The 23,881-nt window shown below is 51.6% G+C and overlaps 1 protein-coding gene across 5 annotated transcripts in view; it reads right to left on the reverse strand.

Annotated features, from left to right (window-relative positions):
• Window positions 1–306: 306 nt before the first annotated feature.
• ACSS2 (acyl-CoA synthetase short chain family member 2) overlaps window positions 307–23,881 on the reverse strand; it is a 79,052-nt gene continuing 55,477 nt past the window's right edge. For 3 of the 5 annotated variants that reach the window (XM_073309931.2, XM_073309934.2, XM_073309933.2), the window contains exons 8-19: window positions 22,174–22,212; window positions 16,378–16,515; window positions 15,819–15,989; window positions 14,088–14,221; window positions 12,552–12,684; window positions 11,448–11,504; window positions 10,882–10,962; window positions 9,316–9,424; window positions 9,006–9,074; window positions 4,055–4,231; window positions 2,580–2,654; window positions 307–2,258 (exon numbers count right to left, since the gene is read on the reverse strand). In XM_073309931.2, the coding sequence (XP_073166032.2) occupies window positions 2,131–2,258; window positions 2,580–2,654; window positions 4,055–4,231; window positions 9,006–9,074; window positions 9,316–9,424; window positions 10,882–10,962; window positions 11,448–11,504; window positions 12,552–12,684; window positions 14,088–14,221; window positions 15,819–15,989; window positions 16,378–16,515; window positions 22,174–22,212 (1,311 nt within the window). In that variant the 3' untranslated portion in view covers window positions 307–2,130. The remainder of the gene's footprint in view (window positions 2,259–2,579; window positions 2,655–4,054; window positions 4,232–9,005; window positions 9,075–9,315; window positions 9,425–10,881; window positions 10,963–11,447; window positions 11,505–12,551; window positions 12,685–14,087; window positions 14,222–15,818; window positions 15,990–16,377; window positions 16,516–22,173; window positions 22,213–23,881) is intronic. The other 2 variants (XM_073309932.2, XM_078848198.1) reach the window with 2 other exon arrangements.

Below are 23,881 nucleotides of genomic sequence, written 5' to 3' on the forward strand. Positions count from 1 at the left end.
CAATGATAAGAAGTCCAGTCACTGCTTGCCTGCAAACCTCTTGCCAGTATATACTGATCACACAGAAACAGGAGGACATGGATCTGAATCTACTGCACACTCAGATTTACCGGGCGCAGGTCTCAGTGTGACAGCAGAATTTAAACTCCTGCCCCCAAATGCCAGGTGCCTTCTGCATCAGGTGAGTGATGGTGCAGATCTGAAGCGGTAAGTGCCAACCCAAGTCCAAGAGGGCACTGCAACTAAGATCTCCATTTACCAACCATCCCCAGACCGTCATCCACAAATAGTGAGCGCTCCAGAGTATGTTTTTCATTTTTATTTCTTTGATTTTTATTCCAACTAGAATAGGAGTCTAGCTGTTTTTCCAACCGAAATTACACAGACCAAGATAAAAGAGGACAATATGGTTTTGAAGCTAGTAGGCCAATGGCACAGACCCATTGCTGCTGAGTACACAGGTCAGACGTATACATGGAGGTTACAGATCACAGAGACGTACATGTAGCATAAGAACAGCAGAAGTGAGCGACATTTAGCAATGAGACAAATCAGGGTGACCCTAATGTTATCCATTAGGACTTGGCTTTTGGAACAGAGCTTTGAGTTTGTTTTGGCCAATTCAAGTGCCAAATAGTTGTATGGACAACGCCAGCATTTTGGGTAGCCACAAAACAGCCAGGGTTGCAAATTTGGAAACCTACTTTCTCCATATGTTAATGTGTAAATAATCAAATGAGCCTGGAAGCCATTTTTAACACAAACACATCACAAAGGCAGTGTCTCCCCAGAGCAGACCCAAGGCAAGGCTGGAGTTAAGCAGCTTGGAAACTGACCCGTAGCAGAAACCCTGTCACCATCCGTAGCCTTCATTGTCAGGTATGTTCAGGCTGTCGGTCCTGAGTCCGTGCAAGGGATTTCCCACCATGAGGCAGCATGTCCGATTTAAAGCATAGACTTGTTTTAAACACCTTTCACTCCATTTTTTGGATGAGGAAGCACCTTGTTGGAATAGTAAGGCCCTGCTTGCCCCTTTCTACGTACTGTGAGACAGGGCACCTCTGGATACGGGTCCTGTTTGCCTGGCAACGGGGAAGACACCTCTGCATAGTTCTCAATCACTTTTCCTTTGATATGTGTAGCACCCATTCCCCCCACAAAAGGCAACTGGATGAGCTATCCCTGCTGCCATTAACTGGCACCAGCGTGATCTGCTGGCACCAGCAATTGGATAGCAATAGTACACTATGGAGCACGGCCAGTATGGCACGTCCCGGCACTGAACTCACCTTTTCCTGACTGTGGTTCCCTAGTATATCCACTGCTCATGGAGTACCCAGTGCTGGGACGATCCAACTCCTGGTGCCAAGCAGTTAACAAAATATTGGTACCAAAAAAGTTATATAAAACGTCACTAATCCCCAAAGCCCCCAGCCACACACAACTCCCTTCTCAGCCCCGGAGATTTCAGCTAACACACAGCTCAGACTAAACAGATTTGGTGGAAAGAAAATTAAAAATAGCTTGCACAGCTACAGAGTTGCAGATCCTTTTTCTAAAACTCCCCTCAGCCTCCAACAGATGGATACAGAAGAAGCAGCTTATTTGCAATGTGGATAGTGGCAGACGAATCCCACTACGCTCTCGTTTATTGAGAGCAATTCCAATCGTTCTGAATTAACTTAGAGAGATTGTTGCAGGGACTCTGTTGGAGCCCAAGGCACATAACTACTGTTTGGGAGCAAAACACCATTTGCCATCAAACTATCAATCCCCTCTCTGGGCAGGATGCCAGGCCACACAAAGTCAATTTAAAAAACACAAATAAAATGAGGGAAAAGAAAACGATGTAAGTCATTCTGCAATGAGTGACGGCGGCTGGAATTTCAGATACGCAGTATCAATCGACAACATCATGTACATTCTCTCCAGAGGCACAGACAGCTAGATACAACACAGCGAGAGGACTAGCTCGAGAGCCCATCTTCTCCTCATTGATGGCGTTTCACATTCAACTTGACAGGTAATGGCTTCTCTCCCCAGTGAATACAATACTTCTCTGGACGGCCCCTGCTCTACTAGGACTCGGTGCTTCGGCGTCTCTAGTCTGAAGGACGGCATGCTAGTCTGCTACAGCACAGTGGCACACCTGTTGCTGAACAGGTGGTTTATAACAGCTGGATCTGCCACCGTTGAGGTATCTCCCAGCTCTCGGTCGTTCTTTGCAATCTTCCTTAACACGCGCCTCATAATTTTACCTGTCGAACAAAGAGCTGTGGTGATTCAACTGTATGTCCAGAGAGCCAAACCAAGACTCAGAGTTGGTTTTCAGGAAGCTCCCCCTGAATTGGGACACAGATTTCTTCAAGTCTAGCCATGCAGAGACCTGGGCAATCCAAGACCATTCTCAGGACAACTGGACCCCACCAAAACCTATCGTAATTATCCTGGACTGCTGATCCCCCTGGGAGCACTCCAGTGACTCCCTTCCTCCGGGGCTGCCCAGCTTGCAGACACCAGGAGCTGTGCTGCTTGTTCCCAAATGGTGTATCTGACAAGAGTGAACCTGGACTCCTTACCTGAGCGGGTCTTGGGCAGACCAGGTGCATGCTGGATGTAATCAGGGGTTGCTATCGGTCCAATTTTTTCTCTGACTACAAAACAGATTTTCAGTATAATTATTAAGATTTCCCAGAGCGCTTTCAGCAAGAGCTGATACCCAAGTGAGCAGCAAGTGGGACAGCCAAGCCCACCAGGGCTGCACTGCAATGACGCCAATATCTCCGCTGTTGGCAAAGGTACGGGTGTTTGCAGAATGGGGCCAGGCAGCACAATGGCACCACTCAGGATTCGGCACCTGGAGACCCAGGACTGGAGGGGAGGAGAGTGCACGCGGCTCTCCACAAAACTCATTCTCCAGCTGCAGGGGAGATGTTTGACCATTTCTAGTCTCTCTCCATTGCTTCTAGGGTGCACTTAAGGACTTGAAATGAAGACGGCTTTCCCCCGGGTTTGGGCCCATTTCCACATAGCAATGACTGACCCCCCTCAGGGATCCCCTGGAGCAACAAGCAACCTGGATGCATTTTGTTTAGTGCCTTGTTCACGGACCACAGTCATCTCAGATGTCAATGGAGCGTGTGTCAGTTTAGCTGGACTCCCACACCCATCACACCACACCCATTTTAACTGCTCTGGGATGGCGCACTGGATTCCCCACCAGCTTACACCAGCTCTTCCATCCCGCTTGGTGCCATGTATGCGGGTTTACAGCAGCAAATGACAAGCCAGGAGAGGAATGCAAAGAGACTCCCATGGGGCCTCTGCACGCCCATCACTGTCACTATCAGTGTCTTCATGCCCATCCGCTAGCAGCACGGATGGACTTTGGAAGGGACACCTTGAGGCGGACGTGAGACCTGGACTGACATTCCCTCCCCTTCTAGGAAAACCAAGTCCACAGACATTGACCAAAACCTTTTGGTTTCAGTTAAAAGGCAGCAGCAAGCACAGCAGCCCATACGGTCCATGCACCAGCATAGATCACAGCTGCAGGCACCATGCCTGCAGCCCCACTCCCTCCCAGCAGCACCCATCCTGCCTCCAACACACACACAGCGAGCGGAGCTGGGGAACGAGGAGTCTGGGCACGTGCCAGCACAACGGCCCCCATGCCCGGGGCTGGAGAGGCAGAGGCTGCCCTGGACAGCAGGAGCCTCACGCCCCTGCCAGCTCACAGGAGGCATCACGTGAGCAGCCACAACGTTGGGAGATCTAATTTTAGCCTCTCCCAGCTGTTGCTTTGTTCCCCAGGCTGCAGGGGCACAAGGGGCTCGGATGGGAGCCGGCCATAGCCCTGGCAGGGCACTGGTGTTCTCTAGGCGAGAGGCACCTTCCTTTGGAGAGGCCACGCTGCTTCACACCCCAGCGGGCACGTCAGCCCCTGCAGAGCCTTTGCCGGGTCCAGCAGAGCCCTCCCCTGTTCTCTGGCGGCAGGGGGCACCTGCCACAACACACCCTGCACCAAAGACGCCGACAGCTCGGCCGCCGTTACCTTGTTTTCTCAGCTCGTCCGTCAGGGCCGGGGTGAATTTGTGGCCGTCCCTCAAGGTCACAAAGCAGTAGAGGCACTCGCCTTTCACTGGGTGGGGGTGACTCACCACCGCAGCCTCAGAAACGGAGGAGTGCTCAACCAGGGCAGACTCCACCTCCGCGGTGCTCAGCAGGTGGCCTGGAAAGAAAGAGGCAGCGCTTGGCTGAGTCCAGCAGCGGCTGGCTCCCTTGCTCCAGGAGGGCTCGCTGCAGAAGGGCCCTGAGAGCAAACAGGGCCCCTAAGCTCCGGTTGGGTGGTCTGTCTGCATGCAGTACAACGGACTCTTGGGAGATTCTGCTCAGAGCCTTAGGGCAGCCCTCACCTCGCTCTGGTGAGACGGCAACATTCCCTTCCTTGTGCCATGTGCCCACCCCCGGATACATGACAATCGGCAGGAGCTTTGCGTGAACAAACGGAGAAGCCCAGGAAGCTACATTCTGTCCAGAACACGTGTCTCTGAGCAGGCCCTTCCATGGCTGGGCGAGCTGCCACCAACCACTGGGTGCTGATAACACCTAGCTATCCCACTGGAATTGAATCACACACCGAGCACTGCTACCCATTAGCAATAGGCTGTCACAGAACTGTCGCTGTGTCACACTAATGCCCATGGTACAGGAGAATCTGCATTCCTACCATACCCCAGCCAAAGGCATACGGAGCAGGTAACCAACAGGCCACCTCTGTCAGTTACAGGAGGCAGCCAGGGAGCAGGAAGCAGAGTCCAAAAGTCAATGGTCACTTTAATAGAGCATTCGATGCACTGCACTGAAATCTTACTAGCAAACTTCAGTCAAGCTACTTTGGAGAGGAGCAATTCTGAAGGGCCCTAAACAAAGAGTAATAACCAGCAGCAAGCTGGGGGAGGCACCTAGTGGGCAGTACAGAATTCAGGGGTGCACAGCATGTTAATGACACTCCCAGATTACATTAAAGCAAAAGCAGAAAAAGAACCAGGGACCTGGTGAGATGAGAAGTGCGGGCAGGATGCTGCATGGAAAGCTAGCTGCAGACAGCACTACTGCCAAAAACGGGCTCGGATCCATAGCGCACAGCGAATTGGAAGCACCTTGCAGCGCGACAGGGCAGCAAAATGGCTGAGGTGATGGTGGGGTGCATACACAGAAGCTAACCGATAGAGCCTAACAAAGTTACCTGACATCTTTTGTTAAAATGAGATTACAAGTTGTGTGGTAAAAGTAATAGTGTTGATGTAACAGACTTAGACATCTGTAAGGCATCTGACTTGGTACCACACAACATTTTGATTGAAAAACTATAAAGATACAAAATAAACCTGGCACACATTAAATGGATTAAAAGCTGGCTAACCGATAGGTCTGACAATGTCATTGTAAGCAGGTAATCATGACTGAAGGGGTGGGTTTCTAGTGGGGTCCTGCCGAGATTTGTTCTCTACACTATTTAACATTCTAACTATTCTGCACTATTTAACATTTCTATCAATGACCTGGAAGAAAACAGAAAATCGTCACTGAAAAAGTTCACAGATGACACAAAAACTGGAGGAGGGGTTAATAATGAAGCGGACAGGTTACTGATTCAGAGTGATCTGGATTGCTTGGTAAGCTGTGTGCAAGCAAACAATGTGAGTTTAAATACGGCGACATGTAAATGCATACATCTAAGTACAAAAAATGTAGGCCACACTTACAGGATGGGGGATTTATCTTGGGAAGCAATGACTCTGAAAAAGATTTGGGGGTTGTGGTGGATAATCAGGTGAACATGAGCTTCCAGTGTGACGCTGTGGCCAAAAGGGCTAATGCAATCCTGGGATACACAAACAGGGGAAACACGAGTAGCTGTAGAGAGGTTATTTTGCCTCCTGTATTTGGCACCGGTGCAAACTGCTGCTGGAATCCTGTGTCCAGTTCCGATGCCCACCATTCAAGAAAGATGACGATAAATGGGAGATGGTTCAGAGAGGAGCCATGAGAACGAGTTAAGGGTTAGAAAACCTGCTTTACAGTGATAGACTGAAAGAACTCAATCCATTTAGCTTAACAAAGAGAAGGTTAAAGGGTAAATTGATCACAGTCTACAAGTACTTACATGGGGAACCAATAGTTAATAACTGGCTCTTCAGTCTAGCAGAGGAAGGTCTAACAGGATCCAATGACTGGGAGCTGAAGCTAGACACATTCAGGCGTCAGTGTTTAACAGGGAGGGGAATTAACCAATGGAACAACTTACCAAGGGCCCTGGTGGACTCTCCATCACCGGCAATTACCAAATCAAGATGGGCTGTTTTTCTAAAAGCTCTGCTCTAGGCATTATTGTGGGGCAGGTCTCTGGCCTGTGTTATAAAGGAGACCAGACTGGATGATCACAACAGGCCCTTCTGGCCATGGACTCTATGATTCTATGTAACAACCCACTGTATCATGGAGCAGTAACCCACCTTGGTCTGCTCAGACCTTATCCGGAGTACAATAACCAGCACCGAGAACTGCCTTACAAGAGATGAGGGAAAAAACTGAGGGAGCTAGGGTGGGGGGAATTGTGTTTCAGAAGGGTTTAGAAGAATATCTCTAGCTCAACCAAACGATAGAGGAGTGTGTAAGAGAGAGAGATGATAACCAACAACCAGGATCCGAGGGCTCGGCATGTCAGCAAGGGAGGGGTTATTCAGCCTGATACACTGAACGAGGAGCAATGGGATGGAAGGAATTAGAGACATTGACTGAACCTCAGACAAAGCTTCCAGACTGCATGATCTCCAGCCCCGTGGAATCGTCTCCCTGGTGGTATGGAGGCTCCATACCTGGAGACAAGATAAAGCACCAGAGAACAGCTGGGGACAGCCTGCCCTGGCTCTGGGAACAGGGGCTAATTTCACCAGGAGCTTCCCCCTTCCCCAAATGTCTACAAGGCAGATTAACAATGTTATTTACATGGTGCCTTTAATCCACTAACAGGGAGAGGTAACCATGGTAATTCACCTCACCGAGATCCTAGAGCATTCCCTGCTAGTGCAGTACTCACACTCCTCCAAAGGCAGGCAGGCAGGCAAGGCCCTGCCACAAAGCCAGTCCCTCTGGGTTCAGTGGAAGTGCTCCTGTAAGTGATGCCTCCAGACACCCGGCAGGCATGACAGTGGGATGTCTCTCAAGTTACGACTCTGGTTTGTATCATGGGCTGAACACACGTCTGACCCTGCTTATTATTGTCCTGTATTGCAGCCAGCACCCTGCTTGGGAAAGGCATGTGATGCCTCCCCGTAGCAGGGTGGCTACCCCGCTCCTAAAATAGAAGGGGTTGAAAGGAGCCCTGGAGAGGGCTGTGGCTGGGGATGGCTGATTGGGGAAACAGCCGCAGCTGGGCCATGCCTCAATCAGGCCCCAGCTGGCCTGTATAAAAAGGCTGTGAGCCAGTAGCCCAAGGAGTCTGTCTCCAGGCTGGGAGAGAGCAGGGCTGGGCTGCCTGCCCGACAGGTACTGAGAGTGGTGCAGTGCTGGGGAAGGAGTAGGCTGAGCAGGGGGTGCTCCAGGCTGTAGGGCCTGGTCCAAAGCCCACAGAGGTACTGGGAGGCAGAGGAAGGCAGCAGGTCCGAACCCCCTTGCTTATGATGAGTGGCCTTTACACAGCAGTCTGCCCCAGGGAGTGGAGGTTTGGTGATGACTGGCAGTAGCCCAGACTGAGGCAAGGTGGGGATAGTGGGTTGGGGGTTCCCCAGGAAGGGAAGACCCAGAGGCAGAGTGTGGGGGTACAGCCAGGGGGCAGAACCCCAGAGAAAGGGGCACCGGGGTCTGTGAGGGTCACGGGGGCCAGAGTTGTGCGGATCACTGGCCTGCAGAGGGCCCTCCAGGCTGGAAAAGGGCTAATTCCCAATGACCAGCAGGAGGTGCTGCAGGGAAACCTTTACACTCCTGAAAGAAATATCACTGAGAAGATGGCAATTGAGGGCCACTGACTCCAACTGTCTCAGTTACCAGCCCCTCCCCGTGGAGCAATGGATCTTCTGCACAGGGACCTGCAGGGTGGGGCAAGTATGTCTGGGGGAGGGAGCTGGAACGTCCCAGTGGAACACCTGCAAAAGGGACAGGAACTCTAAGAATAGAGGCGCTGCTCTGAGCGGGAAGCCAACCACTGCCACATGTGTGAAGGCCTGGTAGGAGAGAGAGGGCGGACAGGACAGCTGGAAACTCTGACAAACCTTACCTCGAGTGCGAGATCAGAGTGGGGAGGGGGCGTTTCAGGACTTTTGTTATTTTTGGCTCTCGAGCTATTAAGAGTAACATCACTGTGGGTAAGAAATTCCTTTGCTAAGCCTGGGTTCCTTGCTTTTATGCCTCATTGTCCCCGAAAGAGTTAAACTAGAAGCCCAGCAGGCTCCCAGCTCAGACAGAACTCTAGGGGAGCGCATGTAAGCAACAGGGGAGCTCGGGATGTTTCATCCACCAGATTCCGGATCTGGGTGGTTGGGTGAAGGTGTCCCAGGTCCTCAGACAAGAGTGCACCATAGGGTCCAAGAGCTCGAAACTGTGACTAGTCTCTACATAGACTCAGCTGGTTTGCAAACATGGGGCCCAGGAAGTGGCTCCACTCACAGGCTGGTGACAGCACAGAGGGACAATAGGCCAGGCTGCAACAGCTAGTACTCAAGTAAGCCCCACGCATGGCTGGCTACAGACAGTTTATTGGTTGTGTGCTCCCCTTCCCAGTAGCTTCAGCTGAGACTATCCAGCTCCGGCCAGAGGCTGTGCAAACAGCCGCTGGTGTGGGGAGTGCCTCATGCTAGGCAAAGCAGAACTTGCTGCCCGTGGCTGGGAGTGAGGGGGGGATTCCCTCTCCTGCTGCTTTGCAAACATTGGCTGGAATTTTTAACCTGCACTTTTAAAACCCGTGCCTCCTCTCTCTCCACCACAGCCAAAGGGTTTGTTCTCACCAGAGACGTTGAGCATATCATCGATGCGCCCCGTGATCCAGTAATAGCCGTCCTTATCTCTCTTGCAACCTACAAAGAACCAGTCACCAATATGAGAACACAGCGCCAGAACTCAATGCATCGGACAAAGGAGTCCGGGAATAGAATGGAATGCAGCGAGATCCTGGACCCAGGGGCTCTCCCATGCCATGTGCTGCTAATCCCCAGCGAGCGGAACGGCCCACCAACCCTCCCGCTCAGAAAGCAGAGACACTGAGGAGGCCACACAAGCTGCCACTCCCTGGGACAAGGCTGCTGCTTGAAGTCTTACCATCTCCTGTCACGTAGTACCCTGGGAACTTCTTGAAGTAGGTGGTCTCAAATCGCTGGTGGTTCCTGTACACTGTGCGCATTATTCCAGGCCAGGGCTGCTTAAATACCTGTGGGAGAGGATATAGAGATGTGGCATTAGAGCCAGGGAGTCCCTGGGGTACACAGCCTTACAGCAGCATGAGTTCTTGTCCTAAGTTGTAGGTCACGGTCTCTAACGGGCTTTTACTTACACAGCCAGAGAAAGACAGAGGAGTCTAGCGAGCAGATAGCCATGTCTGTCTCCTGCATTACTCCTGGGCCTATTCACTAGCTCAGCCTCATACTACCCTGTGTCCCATCTCCGATCACAGCTGCCGAGAGCAGGACGCTACAGCGTATTAACCAAAGTCTCTCAGTGCCCAGCACACAAAGGGCAATATGACGCTTCTACCTTCACATCCCCACCATTTTATAGCCGTTAATTACAGGAAATGAAGAGTGTTTTGCCCCTTGCAGCGAAACCGTAGATTCCAAGGCCAGAAGGGACCATTGTGATCGTCTCGTCTGACTTCTAGACCAGTGATTCTCAACCAGGGGCCCGGGGCCCCTTTGGGGGCTGCAAGCAGGTTTCAGGGGGTCCACCAAGCAGGGCTGGCATTAGACTTGCTGCAGCCCAGGGTAGAAAGCCAAAGCCCCGCCGCATAGAGCTCAAGCCAAAGCCTGAGCAATTTAGCTTCACAGGGTCCCCTGTGGCATGAGGCCTCATGCAATTGCCCTACTTGCTACCCCTGGCTTTTATATGCAGAAAACCAGTTGTTGTGGCACACGTGGGCCGCGGCATGTTGGGGGGGGGGGGGGCTCAGAAAGAGAAACGTTGAGAACCCCTGTTCTAGAACACGGGCCAGAGAACTCCCCCCAATAATTCCCAAGCCAAATCGGTTAGAAAAACATCCTACCTTGAGCTAAAATGGTCAGTGATGGAGAATCCACCATGACCCTCAGTAAAAGATTTAATCATACAGGGAAGAGCTGCTCCCCCATTATGACAGACATAAGATCTCCCATGGGGCAGCCAATGTTAGAGAGGTAGGACACTGCCCTATCAACATCCCAGATGCCCAAACAGTTGCAATCACTGACTTCACCCCAAGCATTGGCTCATGCTGCACAGAGCGGACGGCTGGGAAAGCCCCATGTCCCCTTGCTCCTGATGGCGCATTCTACCACAAACTTCCTAAAGAGGGAAGGATCTCACTAAATAGTCTAACTCCCTCCCCCCATTTTTGCTTCAATTATACAACAGCTCTGATAACAATCTACAGGGCTCCTACACTGGCAGTTAGAGTCCAACGTCACTTCTAATGGCACAAGAGCATCTTGCAGCATAGATGTGAAAGGTGTAACTAGACATGCTTGTGAGGGGATAACCTCACACCAGTTCAGGCCTCTGGCTTGGAACCAACACGCATGTGACTCCTGCTCCCCAGTGGGAACCAGCCAGTCACTTGGTGAGCCTCAGCTTTCCCGCAGCCCTGGTGTAACTGTGACAGGGCTTGGTCCGAGCACAGGATCAGCTGTTCTTTACCAGGTAGCCTTCTGCTTCTCCCTCCAGCTCCTCCCCGGATTCATCCAGGATAGCAGGGACGACACCAAAAAATGGAAACGTCTGCAGGGGATGTTTGTGGAAAGAGAAAGTTGAACATACTATTAAAATCCCTTCAAACAGACAAAGGAAGGGCAGAGTGAGCCTGGCTTTCGGGAGGGATTCAGTCCAAGTGTCTGCCAGTAACCATGCTGACGGAGCGGTACGTCTCTCTCTAGGCTCCATTATGGCCAGACATCCCCAGGGAATTCATCCCCGCTCAGGCCTGGCACAACCCCTTCCAGACAGTGCTCATGCTGCCCAGGCTTTGGGGAGGGAGCGTTCCCTGCACTGATTATCTAGGGAGTTCAGTATCACGCCTGTGCTGGGCAACGTAGCAAACCAGGTAGTTACGCAAACGGAGGACCCTGTCGGTGCAAATGGGGCTTTTACAGGTGTCACTGAGCCCAGGCCCCACCCCATAGTCACTGCCCTGGAAAAATCGCAGCAGCAGGATTGCACAGAATGGAACACGCCAGCCACAGGGCACTCAAATGGTTTCTACTCACTGCGGAGCCTGGCTTCATGGGCGTGGCAGCGGGGAGCGGCGTCAGCACATGGCCACCCTGCGGGAGGAAGCAACGGAGATCAGCCATTCACACTGCCTGGCCCCTCACACTCGGACACTACCTCATAGGCACTGACTCCGTGGATGCTCTGGGGCTGGAGCACCCACAGGAAAAAATTGGTGGGTGCTCTGCACCCACCAGCAGCTCCCCACTATGCCCCCCACCCCAGCTTGCTTCCGCCTCCTCCCCGAGCGCACCTTCCCCGCTTCTCCCCCTAGCTCCCAGCGTAACAAGCTGTGGCAGGGAGGGGGAGGAGCAGGAATGCGGCGCACTTAGGGGAGGAGGCAGGGAAGAGGCGGGGCTGGGGCGGGGATTTGGGAAAGGGGTCCCATAGGGGCAGAGTGGGGGCGGGGACTTTCGGGAGGGGTTGGAATGGGGGCGGGGCATGGGTGGAGTCGGGGTAGGCGAGCACCCACCGGCGCCATGAGAAGTTGGCACCTATGCACTGCCCTGCCCTGGAATGTGCTCAGATGCTGGGCAGCAGTTCTGGGCACGGCGGGAGGCAGGACAGGTGCAGAGGCAGGATGCGTGGCAGGGAGTAATACATTGGGGCAGCTTGGCAGGAGACAAGAAACAGAGGGAGGAGTGTGGGGGCACAGTGGCATATGGGCTGAGGAGAGGCAGGTGGGAAGCCTGGGGAGCAGTGACAGCGGCCAGCTGGACACTATAGGAATAGGAGGCCTGAGAGCCTGGTCTCCTACCCCAGCCAGCCCCTAGCGGTGCCCGTCTGAGAGGCAGGCCCCATACTGCTCTGTAATCAGAGATGCACCCGGCAGGGGAGGTAACAGGAACAAGCTCTCCACTCACCCCTAGTCTCCATGGGAGCACATCTGGCCGTGCCCCCGCACCCTGAGCTCCCGGGAAGGTTAGACCCCACTGTCCTGACACTACCCTGCAGCAAGCCTGCAGAGCAGCCTGGCACCTCGAAGGGACCGAAGCAGGGCAGCGCCTGGCACCCTTAGAGGTTTCAGCACTCCCAGGGCTCCCTGCTCCCTCCCAAGGGGGGTAGGAGGGTCTGAGGAGAGCTGGCAGGGAGGAACTCACAGTCTCTGTCTGCCAGAAGGTATCCACGATGGGACACCTCTCTTCTCCAACCACCTGATAGTACCACAGCCAGGCTTCGGGATTGATGGGCTCCCCAACCGTCCCCAGCACTTTCAAGGATTTCCTGCTGTACCTGCAGTGAGAAGCGGTGGGTTTCACACATGCGCACGTGCTCTCAGCCTGGACCAGACCACAGGGAGACTGGCTCGTAGCCCTGTCTGTGAGCTTGCCCAACCCAGACAGCCCACTTCGGCACATGGGATCTCGCGGATCATCCAGTTTGGGTTTTCAAGAAGCTCCTCTAGGACCCAGCGTGTGCAGAGAGGGGAAGTACACGAAGCAGCAGCAGAGCCAGCCCCTTGGTCTGACCTACACAGTCAGGGCAGCTCAGACAGCAAGGACCAGAGTCACAGTAAATTCTGTGAGCTCAGGGCAACTTCTGTTCCCATCACCCTTTCTCAGTCCCTCCACAGTGTCTGGAAACAGCAGGCTGGCAATGCAGGAGCTCTCTGTGCCCAGCACACTCCCCTGCAGTCCCACTCCAGGGCTGATGGGACTTTTTCTGCCACGTAGCCCGGCAATAGCCCAGAACTCAGACATCAAAACAAGAGGTGGGTGTTTCAGACTCTGCCTAAGACCAACCTAGGGGCAGCGCTGAGAAGTGACATGGGATAAAGCCAGCTCGCCATAACCCACTGCCCAGGGCTCAGAAACGCAACCTGCAGATTCCTGGTGCCCACTTACAAGCACCGTAACAGGAAAGTTCCCCCATTTGTGCAGGCCAGACACAGCATAGACTCACTGACTCAGACTTTACAGCCAGACATGATCTAGTCCGACCTCCTGCACATTGCAGGCCACAGAACCTCACCCACCCACCCACCCCTGTAACAGACCCCTAACCTCTGGCTGAGTTACTCCAGTTGCCAGATCACTGTTTAAAGACTTCAAGTTACAGAGAATCCCCCATTTACACTAGTTTAAACCTACAAGTGACCCAGGCCCCATGCTGCAGAGGAAGGTGAAAAACCACCAGGGTCTCTGCCAATCTGACCTGGGGGAAATTCCTTCCCAACCCCAAATATGGTGATCAGATAGACCCTGAGCACTTGGGCCAGACCCAGCAGCCAGACACCTGGGAAAGAATTATCTGTAGTAACTCAGAGTCCTCCCCATCTAGTGTCCCATCCCATTTGCTGCTCGCAGTCACAGTTTGGCTACATGCCAGCACAGGCAGTCTCATCAGACCATCCCCTCTGTATACTTATCAAGCTCAGTCTTGAAGCAAGTTAGGTGTTTGCCCCCACTGCTCCCCTTGGCAGGCTGTTCCAGAATGTCACTCCTCCGATGGTTAGAAACCTTCGTCTAAAGAAAATGCTCCAGACAGCTGCTGTTGGGGATCCACAGCCCATCTGCTCAGGGACAGGCGGGCGCTCTCAGGCAACTAGTTCCAAGCCAGTCCTGTACTCCCGGGTCCTACTGCCTTGTGCCCACAGAGCTATCGGGGTCCCTCCCCCACTGCGGAGCTGTGCTTACTTTTTGACGGGCTCACTGCCGTACTTCATGAGCAGTCGGATGGCTGTGGGCGCAGTGTAAAACTTGGTCACCTGGTACTTGTCAATGATGCTCCACATGCGGCTGACATCTGGATAGATGGGCAGACCTTCAAACTGAGCGCGAGACAGCACGGTCAGCACAGCCACTACCCAGCCCTTCTTGTGACGGGCCCAGGGGAGAACCTGGCACCCTGCCTTGGAGTCCAGGCAGCGAGACTGAGCACAGCGGGGGCCAGGGGATGCTGGGAGCCCACCTCGCTCCAGGCAGACCAGGCTTTAGGCCGATGGCTGCAAGAACAGAGCAGAGCCTCTGTGCCACCGGGTGAGGCAGGGACCAGGTCTCCTCCATGCTCCGTACGGTGCTGAGCACAGCCGCGCTTGGGGGCATGAAGCAACAAGAGCAGGTCAGAGGCAGGGATCTAAGCTACCCCCCACCAGCCAGTGCTCTGACAGCTCCCTTGGCTCAGCAGCTCTGCAGAGGCGAGGGCCCAGAGACCGCTGGCGTACAGCCTTAGGTGGGGATTAAGGGAGACTGGAGGAGCAGAGAAAACGCTCTCCATGCCTCCCCTGCTCCTCCCAGTCCCAACCCCCGCCCCACCTTTCCCCACTCCAGAGAGAGCTCCCCCTACACGCCCACGAGGGCTGGCAGGGCTTCCTTCCCAGCAGGCACAGCACCCTCTGCTCCACCCCTTGCTGCCTCTGGGCTCCATGGCTTATCAGCGCCAGGTAGGGACACATCTCCCAGGCAAGTGCGGGAGAAGGCCATGTGCAGACTGGCTCCAGCCAGGACTGCTGATGTGGCCGCTTTCACGACAGCCACAGCACAGTGCCTCCTGGATGTGGGTCCTGCAGCTCACCCCCCTAGACAGGCTGATGTGCTGGGGGCTCAGGCTGATGGGACAGGGAAAGCCAGCCAGCCCCACCATGCCACTGAATGCAGCTAATGCAGGCTATGGGAACAAGGGCCGCAGCACACTTCCATGTTCCAGAATAACACTGGGCCCAGAGGGCGTAACACACAGCCTGCAGACCCTGCCACACTGCGCGGGATCTCACCAGAGAGGAAGAAAAAAAGTTCTTCCTCTTCCTTTTCCCCCGGAGGAGTCTGGGGACTGACAAATCCCTGCCCTGGTTTTGCTGGGGGGGCTGGGGGGCTGCCAGCCTCTCTCCCAAGCATCCTTCAGGCCCTGGAGATAAATGTGCTAGCAAAGCATCACAGCAGCAAGACAAAACCCCTCACAACAGCAGCTCTGCTTTCACACTGTCCCAACACCCTGATTCATTCGCTCTCCCATCCCCGCAGCATCCCCCAGGGCAGACAAGGCCCTAGTTTCTAAGGACAAACAAAAACCACTTGTTTTATTACTCAAGAATCTCACAAACCAAGCCCTTCCTGCCTTATCACAAAGCAGCGAGAGCAACCGGCACTGGCCTCCTCTGCTTAGCCCTCCAGCGCCACTCTGTGAGGCCCGCCTGCTGGGTGCCTTGCCCTCCTCACAGGGCAGCACTCTGCTAGTGCGGCCTCCAAGGCGCTGGTTTCCGCACAGCGTGCTGACTCCCAGGGCGCTTTTCAAATGAGGTAGAGAGAAGAGCGGGTCATGAGGGCAGGGGCTTGTGCTCATTACAGAAACAGACAGATACCAAGGGAGGCTGTTCAGCCCAGGCTGGTCTCTACCTTCCAGGAGAGGCTCCCAGCCCTCACAGAACTTACCAATACACTGGTTGCCCCATTTGCCAGAGGTCCATAAGTGAGGTAGGAGTGGCCAGTTATCCAGCCGATGTCAGCCGTGCACCAGTAAATGTCCTCAGGATGATGATCAAACACATACTTAAAGGTAGCAGCAGTAAAAATCATATATCCACCCACCGTATGCACGACGCCCTGCAACAAGAACACATGATCAGCAGGGGATGCTTCAAAAGCAAAGCCACCCCCAGCCCAGCCCTCCCAAGCTGACCAGCACCAGACTGGCAAGTACCAGGAGCAGGTCTTCAGTGCCTGACCTGGAAAAGCACAGCCCCAGCCCAAAGCTACCACCTCTCCAGCTCAGAGCTCTTGCAAAGTGCAGCAGAAAAAACAGAACCGTAAACTAAGCACTTCATAGCGTGCTCCCATAACTGAAGTATGAGCATCGTTCATCTCTATCTTGCCCCAGGATATTAGAGACACGCCCCTATTACTGGTATCTCTGAGACCTATGGACTAGTTATTGTTACAGACATCATTTCTGGCCAGGGAAGCAATATGAGTTAGCTATTGTGAAAAATACCTTGGGTTTCCCAGTTGATCCACTGGTGTAAAGAATGAACAGCTCATCTTCAGCATCACACCACTCAGGCTCACACTCCTTGCTGGCATTCTTCATAAGCTCATGCCACCAAAGATCGACATGGGAATTCCATGGAGTCTGAAGAAAAGTGAAAGACAGAGGGGATGATCTCCAAAGTCAGCTAGAGTGGGCAAGCGGAGCACACTGTAGCAGAAGGCTAATCAGCTCGGAACACAGTGCTGCATGTTCCATGCCTCTGAACACACGCCTGCTGCAAAACCAGGCTTCAGAACCACAGCCTCCATTAAAACAAGGGATGTTTCCCACCTGCAGGACTACCAAGAAAACCTTTACAAAGCGACCCGAGCGTAACAGATGCAGTCTGCGAACAACCTGAAACTCCAGACTAACCCCCAACCCCCAAAAGAACTTGGCAGTGCAGTTAGTATCCAAATACCTAGCCCAAGGGACGCTGTGCCAATGGGTATTCGTCAAGCCTCCAGGTTTTACTTTATTAGACGCTGCACAGATGCTCAACTGGTCAAAGAACCAGGGGCCGTGCTGCAGCATTTGGGTCCAGTCTGCTGTGGAGGACACAGGCCTCAAGAGGGAGACAGCAGCAACGTGGCTCAAGGCCTTTCCTGGCCATCAGTACCAAACTGGGAGAGCTAGTGGCCATTAACCTCAGTCAGCTACTGTTCATGTAACTGAATATCTCCCCTCTAAGGAACACCATCCCTTCCGAGCTACGCATGGACAAACCTGACGTGCTCTCCTACCTTACTGGAGAGGCAGCATTGCACTGCCCTGCATGGAGCTCGGACAGGGCGGGGTGCTGGCCAGTACACAGGAGAAAGGGCAGGGTTAATAGCCAGCTAGAAAGCCAAGCACAACACCCCTTTGTGCTTCCACTGCCCATCAAGCCATAGAATCTGGCCCGGCAAAGACTCGCCCACCTCCCAAGAGCCCCGCCAGGCTGTTCTCAACACAACATTCTTTGGCACTTTGTTCAGTCTAGTTTTAAGGTGTCCCAAGTGATGGGGCTTGCAGCCCTTATGGAAACTTATGTTCCACTCACCACCATCACTTAGGTTAGCTGTAGGTTTCAGAGTAACAGCCGTGTTAGTCTGTATTCGCAAAAAGAAAAGGAGGACTTGTGGCACCTTAGAGACTAACCAATTTATTTGAGCATAAGCTTTCGTGAGCTACAGCTCACTTCACCGGATGCATACTGTGGAAAGTGTAGAAGATCTTTTTATACACACAAAGCATGAAAAAACAGTGGGGTGGGAGGAGGTATTTTTTCATGCTGTAGCTGTGAGATTGCCCCCTAGTGCCCTCAGTGCAGCCCTGCACAAGTTTCCTTTCTTCGATCCCCAAATAAACTCCACGCAGGGCTCTCCGGTCCAATCACAATAGCCCTCCTTAGGGTTTGATTTACTAACAAAGTTCAAAACAAAACACAAGCGTTTTCTCTCCAGTCAGGTACAGCTCAAACTCCCCGGCTCTGCTCGGAGTACTTCCTGCCCTAGCAGGCTACTCTCAGCTGTTCCCAGCAGCAGCAATTCCCCAGAGGCAGGGATAGAACTTCTTCAAGGGACAGCAGAGAAGAAGGCTGGGCTGTTGTCTGATGGGAGGAGGAAGTGGATTCAGCATTGTAGGAACATAGGGTTTTGTAGCAATTCCTACAATGGAGTTAAGGTCTAACTTTCCTGAAGCAAGAGGGATTATATCCATTATGGTTTGGTCTTGTCTAACATAACTAAGGAGACCCTCATTACCCACCATATAGGAATCCTTTGTTAGAGACCAGGTGGGCAAGGTAGTATCTTTTATTGGACCAATACCAGATATTCCCTTATCCAGCTTGTGTCTCTAATATCCTGGGACTGACACAGCTACAACTATACTGCATAATCCTTTATTGGGATTCAGCTATGTCTGTGTCTTCCATGGTAGCCTGTGGCAGAGAGTTCCACACATAATTATGAACTAAGTAAGACTATTCCTTTTTTTCCAGTGCTAAACTTGTTGCCTATAAAATTCCTTGAATGATTCCTTGTTCCTCTATTATGAGAATGGGAGATCCTGTTGCCCAATCTCCCTTCTCTATGTTGTCTCTATCACATCCCTTCTTACACATTTCCTCTCTAAACAGTCCTAATCTTTCACACTCTCTTTATATGGCAGTATATTACTAAATTTTCCTCGCCCATCTCTGCATCCCTCTCCCCCACATCCCTTCTGCTATATCCTTTTTGAGACAGGCTGATCAGAAGCAAAAATAGCATTCTGGGTGAGGGCAGATCAATTTAAATGAGATACAATGTTCTTTCCAAGACCTATGATTTTGCTCCCCTTTGAGCAGATAATTTCACTGAGCTGTACACAGAAATGCTTCTGTCTTTCTCTTGAATGATTAGTTAGCTTGGAATCCATCAATGTGTTGGAGAAACTCAAATTATTTTAACCCACAGTATCTTGTACTCATCCTCAGTGGCATTAATATGTTATCACGTACTCTGCCCACACTCCTGGCTTTGTTATCAGAGGTCCCTTGGAAGTTCTTCACACACAGTTATTTACATTAGTGAAGACTACAATCTGAAAGTTTTGCCATTTTACTTTCCCTTGTAGAACGGAACTTCATGGCAACCCACTATGAACGTCTATCAATATTGAAAACACCACATTTATTCCTACTCTGTTTCCTGTGTCAGCCAGTTTCTGATACATGACAGTGCTTTGCCTCTCAGCCCATGACTATTTGGTTTCCTTAATAGCCCTCTTGTGGAAGACTGATCAAAGGCATTTTGAAAGCCCAAATAAATATCAGTGGGTTCTCCTTTACCTACCATTTTGCTGACATGTTCAGAATCACAAATCAGATGGAGAAAGTGAATAAAGAAATTTTATTTACCCCCTTCACATAACACAAGAACCAGGGGTCACCTGATTAAATTAATAGGCATCAGGTTTAAAAACAAAACAAACTAAAGGAAGTATTTCTTCACACAAGACACAGTCAACCTGTGGAACTAGTTGCCAGGGGATGTTGTGAAGGCCAAAATTACAATTGTGGTAAAAAAAGAACTAGATAAGTTCACGGAGGATATTGGCCAAGATGGTCAGGGATGCAACCTCATGCTCTAGGTAACCATAAGCATCTAACTGCCAGAAGCTAGGACTGGACGACAAAGAATGGATCACTTGATGATTGCCCTGTTCTCTTCGTTCCCTCTGAAGCACCTGGCCCCAGCCACTGGCAGAAGACAGGATACTGGGCTAGATGGACCATTGGTCTGACCCAGTCTGGCTGTTCTTATGTTCTAGTAGATTAGATGCATGAATTTGTTTGTCCCTATTATGTTAATCTAGGCATTGTTATAACTAACTTTAGTGATTGCTTAGACCGATTTACTTGATGCTGAAGCAATGTTCACGCGCCTGATTTCCTGAGTCACCCACAGTGCCTTTCTGAAAGCAATGTATGTTGGCTACTCTCGAGAAGATGAGCTGATTTTAATAAGTGACTGGTATTACTGCTAGTGGGTAAGCCACATTGTGAGTTCCTTCAGAACTCCTGGATGTATCATCCAGGCCTGGTGACTTCTTGCAATTTAGTAACTAACGTACTTCAACACCTCTGACCCCTCAGTCTGACAGTGGCTCCTGTCTGTTAACCTAAGGAGTATGTCTGGAGTAGCTCTCTCCCCAGCACCCACTGCAGTGACACTCAGGTAACAATATCCGCGCAAATAGTCATTTAGCTTCTCCGAATTGCTGCTTTTACTCCCTAGTAGTTCAGCAGACCCACCAGCTCACCCCAAGCTTCCTGCTTCTGCAATATACGTAGAGAATTCCTTCTTGTTTGTGTGTATATCCCTTTGGCTATCTGTTCCTCCAGAGCCCTCGTAGCCCTCCTAGCTTCCCTCTTACATGACATGGCTCATACTCCTTTCTATTGGCAAATCTTGACTTTATCTTGCCAGTTACCCACACTGTGCTATCTTGGCCAGTCTGCTCCCACAGGGCGACACAAGTCCCGGGTGACTCCGTTATGGCGGTTTACTTAACCATCCTGCAAAGTAGAGTAGAGAGATTTCTGAACATTTCCTCCTTTTTGACTTCAGAGCCTTTTTTAGCTACTTCCTCTATTTTTCAATACCCCTTCTCTATAGTTGATGTCACCATGCTAGTTTTCGGTAGAGTTCTTCCCCTGAGGATGTTGCATTCAATTATATTGTGCTCACTATTACTTATGGGTCAAGTAGTAATTATAGTTGAGCCAACTCCTGTTTGTTCTTCGGACTAAGTTGAGAGCAGCCTCTGCTCGTATGTGCTCTAGAAATTAGCTAATATAATTCTCTTGGCTTCTGTCCCGCCGCTTGGGACAGGCCGTCTGCTCATTCCCAAGGCTATGGCAGGAATTAGTGAGATACCAGAGAACACAGGGCGACAGCGATGATCTTCAAAACAAAAAGGTGGGATTTTCACAAGGGCCTAAGGGAGGTCAGCACCAAACTCCCATTGACCTGAGAACCTAATTCCCTCAGGCTCCCTCAAGCATCCCAGCCTAAGATCTGGGCAAACCTTCTGTTAATGGAAACAGTAGGTGTGCAGTGTCCACGCCCAGAGTAGCAGCATCTTGCCAGCAGGAACAGGATATCCTGCTGCAGTTTTTCCTGGAGCCACTCTGTGCCCCTTCCTGCCCAGCCTCCATTTACCCATGTCAGCATGCTGATAGGGGACAGCCAGTACATGAGAGAAGTGGTGAACAGCAAGATAGGCCCATTCCCCTGCTATGTTAATATGGGTGGTAACACAAGGCAAACACCTTATCACCAAACTGATAAGAGACTGTATTCCAAGGAGCTGGTGCGAGGGCTGGGTGAGCTCCTGCTTGTTCAGATGAGCCTACTGCTTAACATGGTCTCATGCACCACACTGTGCCATGGACAGCTGCACTGCCTAGCCACCTCCTTTACAATGCAGAACGCTTTCTGAAGAGCCCCCTTCATCCAGACGGAGCCCTACATGCGAGCTCCTTTTTCACGGAAGTTAGGCATTAAAGCTGCAGGCTCCCTGCTGCACAAAAACCCCTTTCACTTACCCGTGTCCATGTCTGTGCGGTTAGAAAAAACATGACATTTGAAAAGGAACATCAGTAAGGGGTTTAGTGAGGATTAGTAGCAGAGCTCTCCTTCCACAGAACAGCAATTGGAAAGTTAACTTCAATTAGTGCCAACTTCACTAAAGGAGGCTAATTTTAAGAACTGTTTTTAAAGGTAAACAGATTAAATGTCATCCAAATACTGGACACAAGGTGCGTATATCTGCCGTGAGCATGTTGTGTATTGTGCTGCTCTCTCCACACCACTCCACACCATCAAAATATAACTAGGGCTTCTGCACTAGCCATTTACGAAGGGGAAAGAAACAGGCAGGGATATTACCATCAAACAAACCCTGACCCACATTACGAGAGTCTCTGATATTTGTTTCTCCATTTACGCCTCTGCACATTCATGCAACTACAGAAGATTTCTAAAACGTTAACACAACAAGGTTAGCATCCCCACCCCATCCCAGGGGAGTGGTCTGCAGACCCGGGGTAACTACTGCCAAGGGGGTCAGTGAGTCTACCACTAACATGCAACTGCTGGTAACCCGATTAGGAAGATACACGTGGCTGTGCAGACAGAGAGAGAGAGAGCTGTTAGAGACATGGAGCACTCAGAGGGAAGCAAAGGACACAGGCGCTGAGAGGAGGAAGCTGCTGCTAGATGTAAATACCTTGGGATGGAATCTCTTTGAGCTCTCAGTCTCTTTTTCCTGTTAAAAATCCACAAAGAGGGCGTGTGAGTTGAGAAGTGGAGGATCCACATTGGGCCTTTGTCCACTTCTGTGCACGCAGGGAGTTTTCCGGGCTAGCGTCAGCAGGCAACACGTTCCTATGTTCAGGGTGACGGACACTCAGCCAGGAGGGACTCTCTGAATGAATGCCTGCCCTTCGTTTCCACTTCAGTTTCACTCCCTAGAGATTCACTTCTTCTGCTAAGCACTGTGCAGGCCACCACCTCCGAGTGTGCACCCAGCCCGTTGGGAGTAAAATCACAGACCAGTTACACAGCTATTTAACCCTCACATAGTGTGTTCAGTGCAGGAGCAGCAAGTGCAGGTGGAAGGGGACAGGTATGGACCCAGGACTAAATATCAGCATTTCAGAGAGCGCTTAAATGGATTTACCAGGAGGAGGTGTTGAGTAATGAACAGCACCCCACAGCGTCCATCACCCTTTTAGGATTGACAAATAGTTACTCAGCCCTAGGTTACAGGCACACCCTGACAAGCAGGGCCCAGACAATATGTACCCAGTGTAAAGGCAGGCGCCACCATGGCGAGAGAAAGGACAGACTACAGCCTATAGATCAGGTGAACGGAAGCAGAACCCTAGGCTGCAGTCAATCTATTCCTTTAAAATGAAGTGTGCCCACTATTTTCCCTGTATTTAGAACTACCCAGCATGGCTAACAGGCCGGAGTCGCAGTGAAGACCAACATAAAGGGCCAGATTGTCAGGAACAAGAGGGGGACATGCTGCCCCCTACAAAACAGTGCTACCATCACAGATCACCAGCATGCCTATCCAAACTGGAGCCTGCACATCCATGCATGCAAATACCTCATTTGCTGTGCACACATTTTTTGAAAGGTGCATATGGACCATTACCTTGAAAACATCCCCAAGGAGCATTCACTAAGCCCTCCCCCTGGAGCATGAGAGATTGCTTTCCACACTTGAGCGAGCAAGCGTCAAACCTGCAATGTATTCCCACTATTTCTACAATGGTCAGTTACCATGACGACATGTCGGAATAGCAGCTCTCCCAACACTCAGTCTCCTACCCAGTCGGGTCACGCTTGGGACCGCTGGATTCTCTACCATAGATGTGACGGACAGTACAGGCACTGATCTGTGAAAGCACCTAGCAAACAGGGCAGAAGGAACAGCCTCTAGGCACTAACAGGAGCTTTTGCAATCTTGGGGAACTGGCAAGGAGGGATTCCATCTCCACAAGTGGGCTGTGGTCTCCTTCCAGCGAGAGGAGGCAGAGATGGGCAGCATGTCTCTTGAAGTGTGCATGTGCACAGCATGACTGCACGCCCCCTCAAATACTTGGACACCATGGTCAGAGCATCTCCCTCCTTTTTCAGTCTCCTGCACTGCTCTGGCTTCCACCCCTGCCTGAAGTGTTCTCCAGGCATCCGGCCCCAAGCTCCTTAGCCCACCTTCAGCTGTGCTGGAGAATCACAGCAAGCTCTCAGGCCCAGCAAGGCCACATTTCACAGAGCTCTCCCGCCACCACAGAGGGAACAGACAAGACTGCACTCAGGAAACATGCTAAAAACAGTCTGAAATCCCATAGGGCATAAGTGTCGGGCTGTGCAGGGCGATGCCCAGGGACCTGTCCAAAGGTGGTACCTACACTTCCCATGCCCGA

Source organism: Lepidochelys kempii, chromosome 13, assembly GCF_965140285.1.
Source record: "Lepidochelys kempii isolate rLepKem1 chromosome 13, rLepKem1.hap1, whole genome shotgun sequence".
In the NCBI taxonomy this organism is placed as follows: domain Eukaryota; kingdom Metazoa; phylum Chordata; order Testudines; family Cheloniidae; genus Lepidochelys; species Lepidochelys kempii.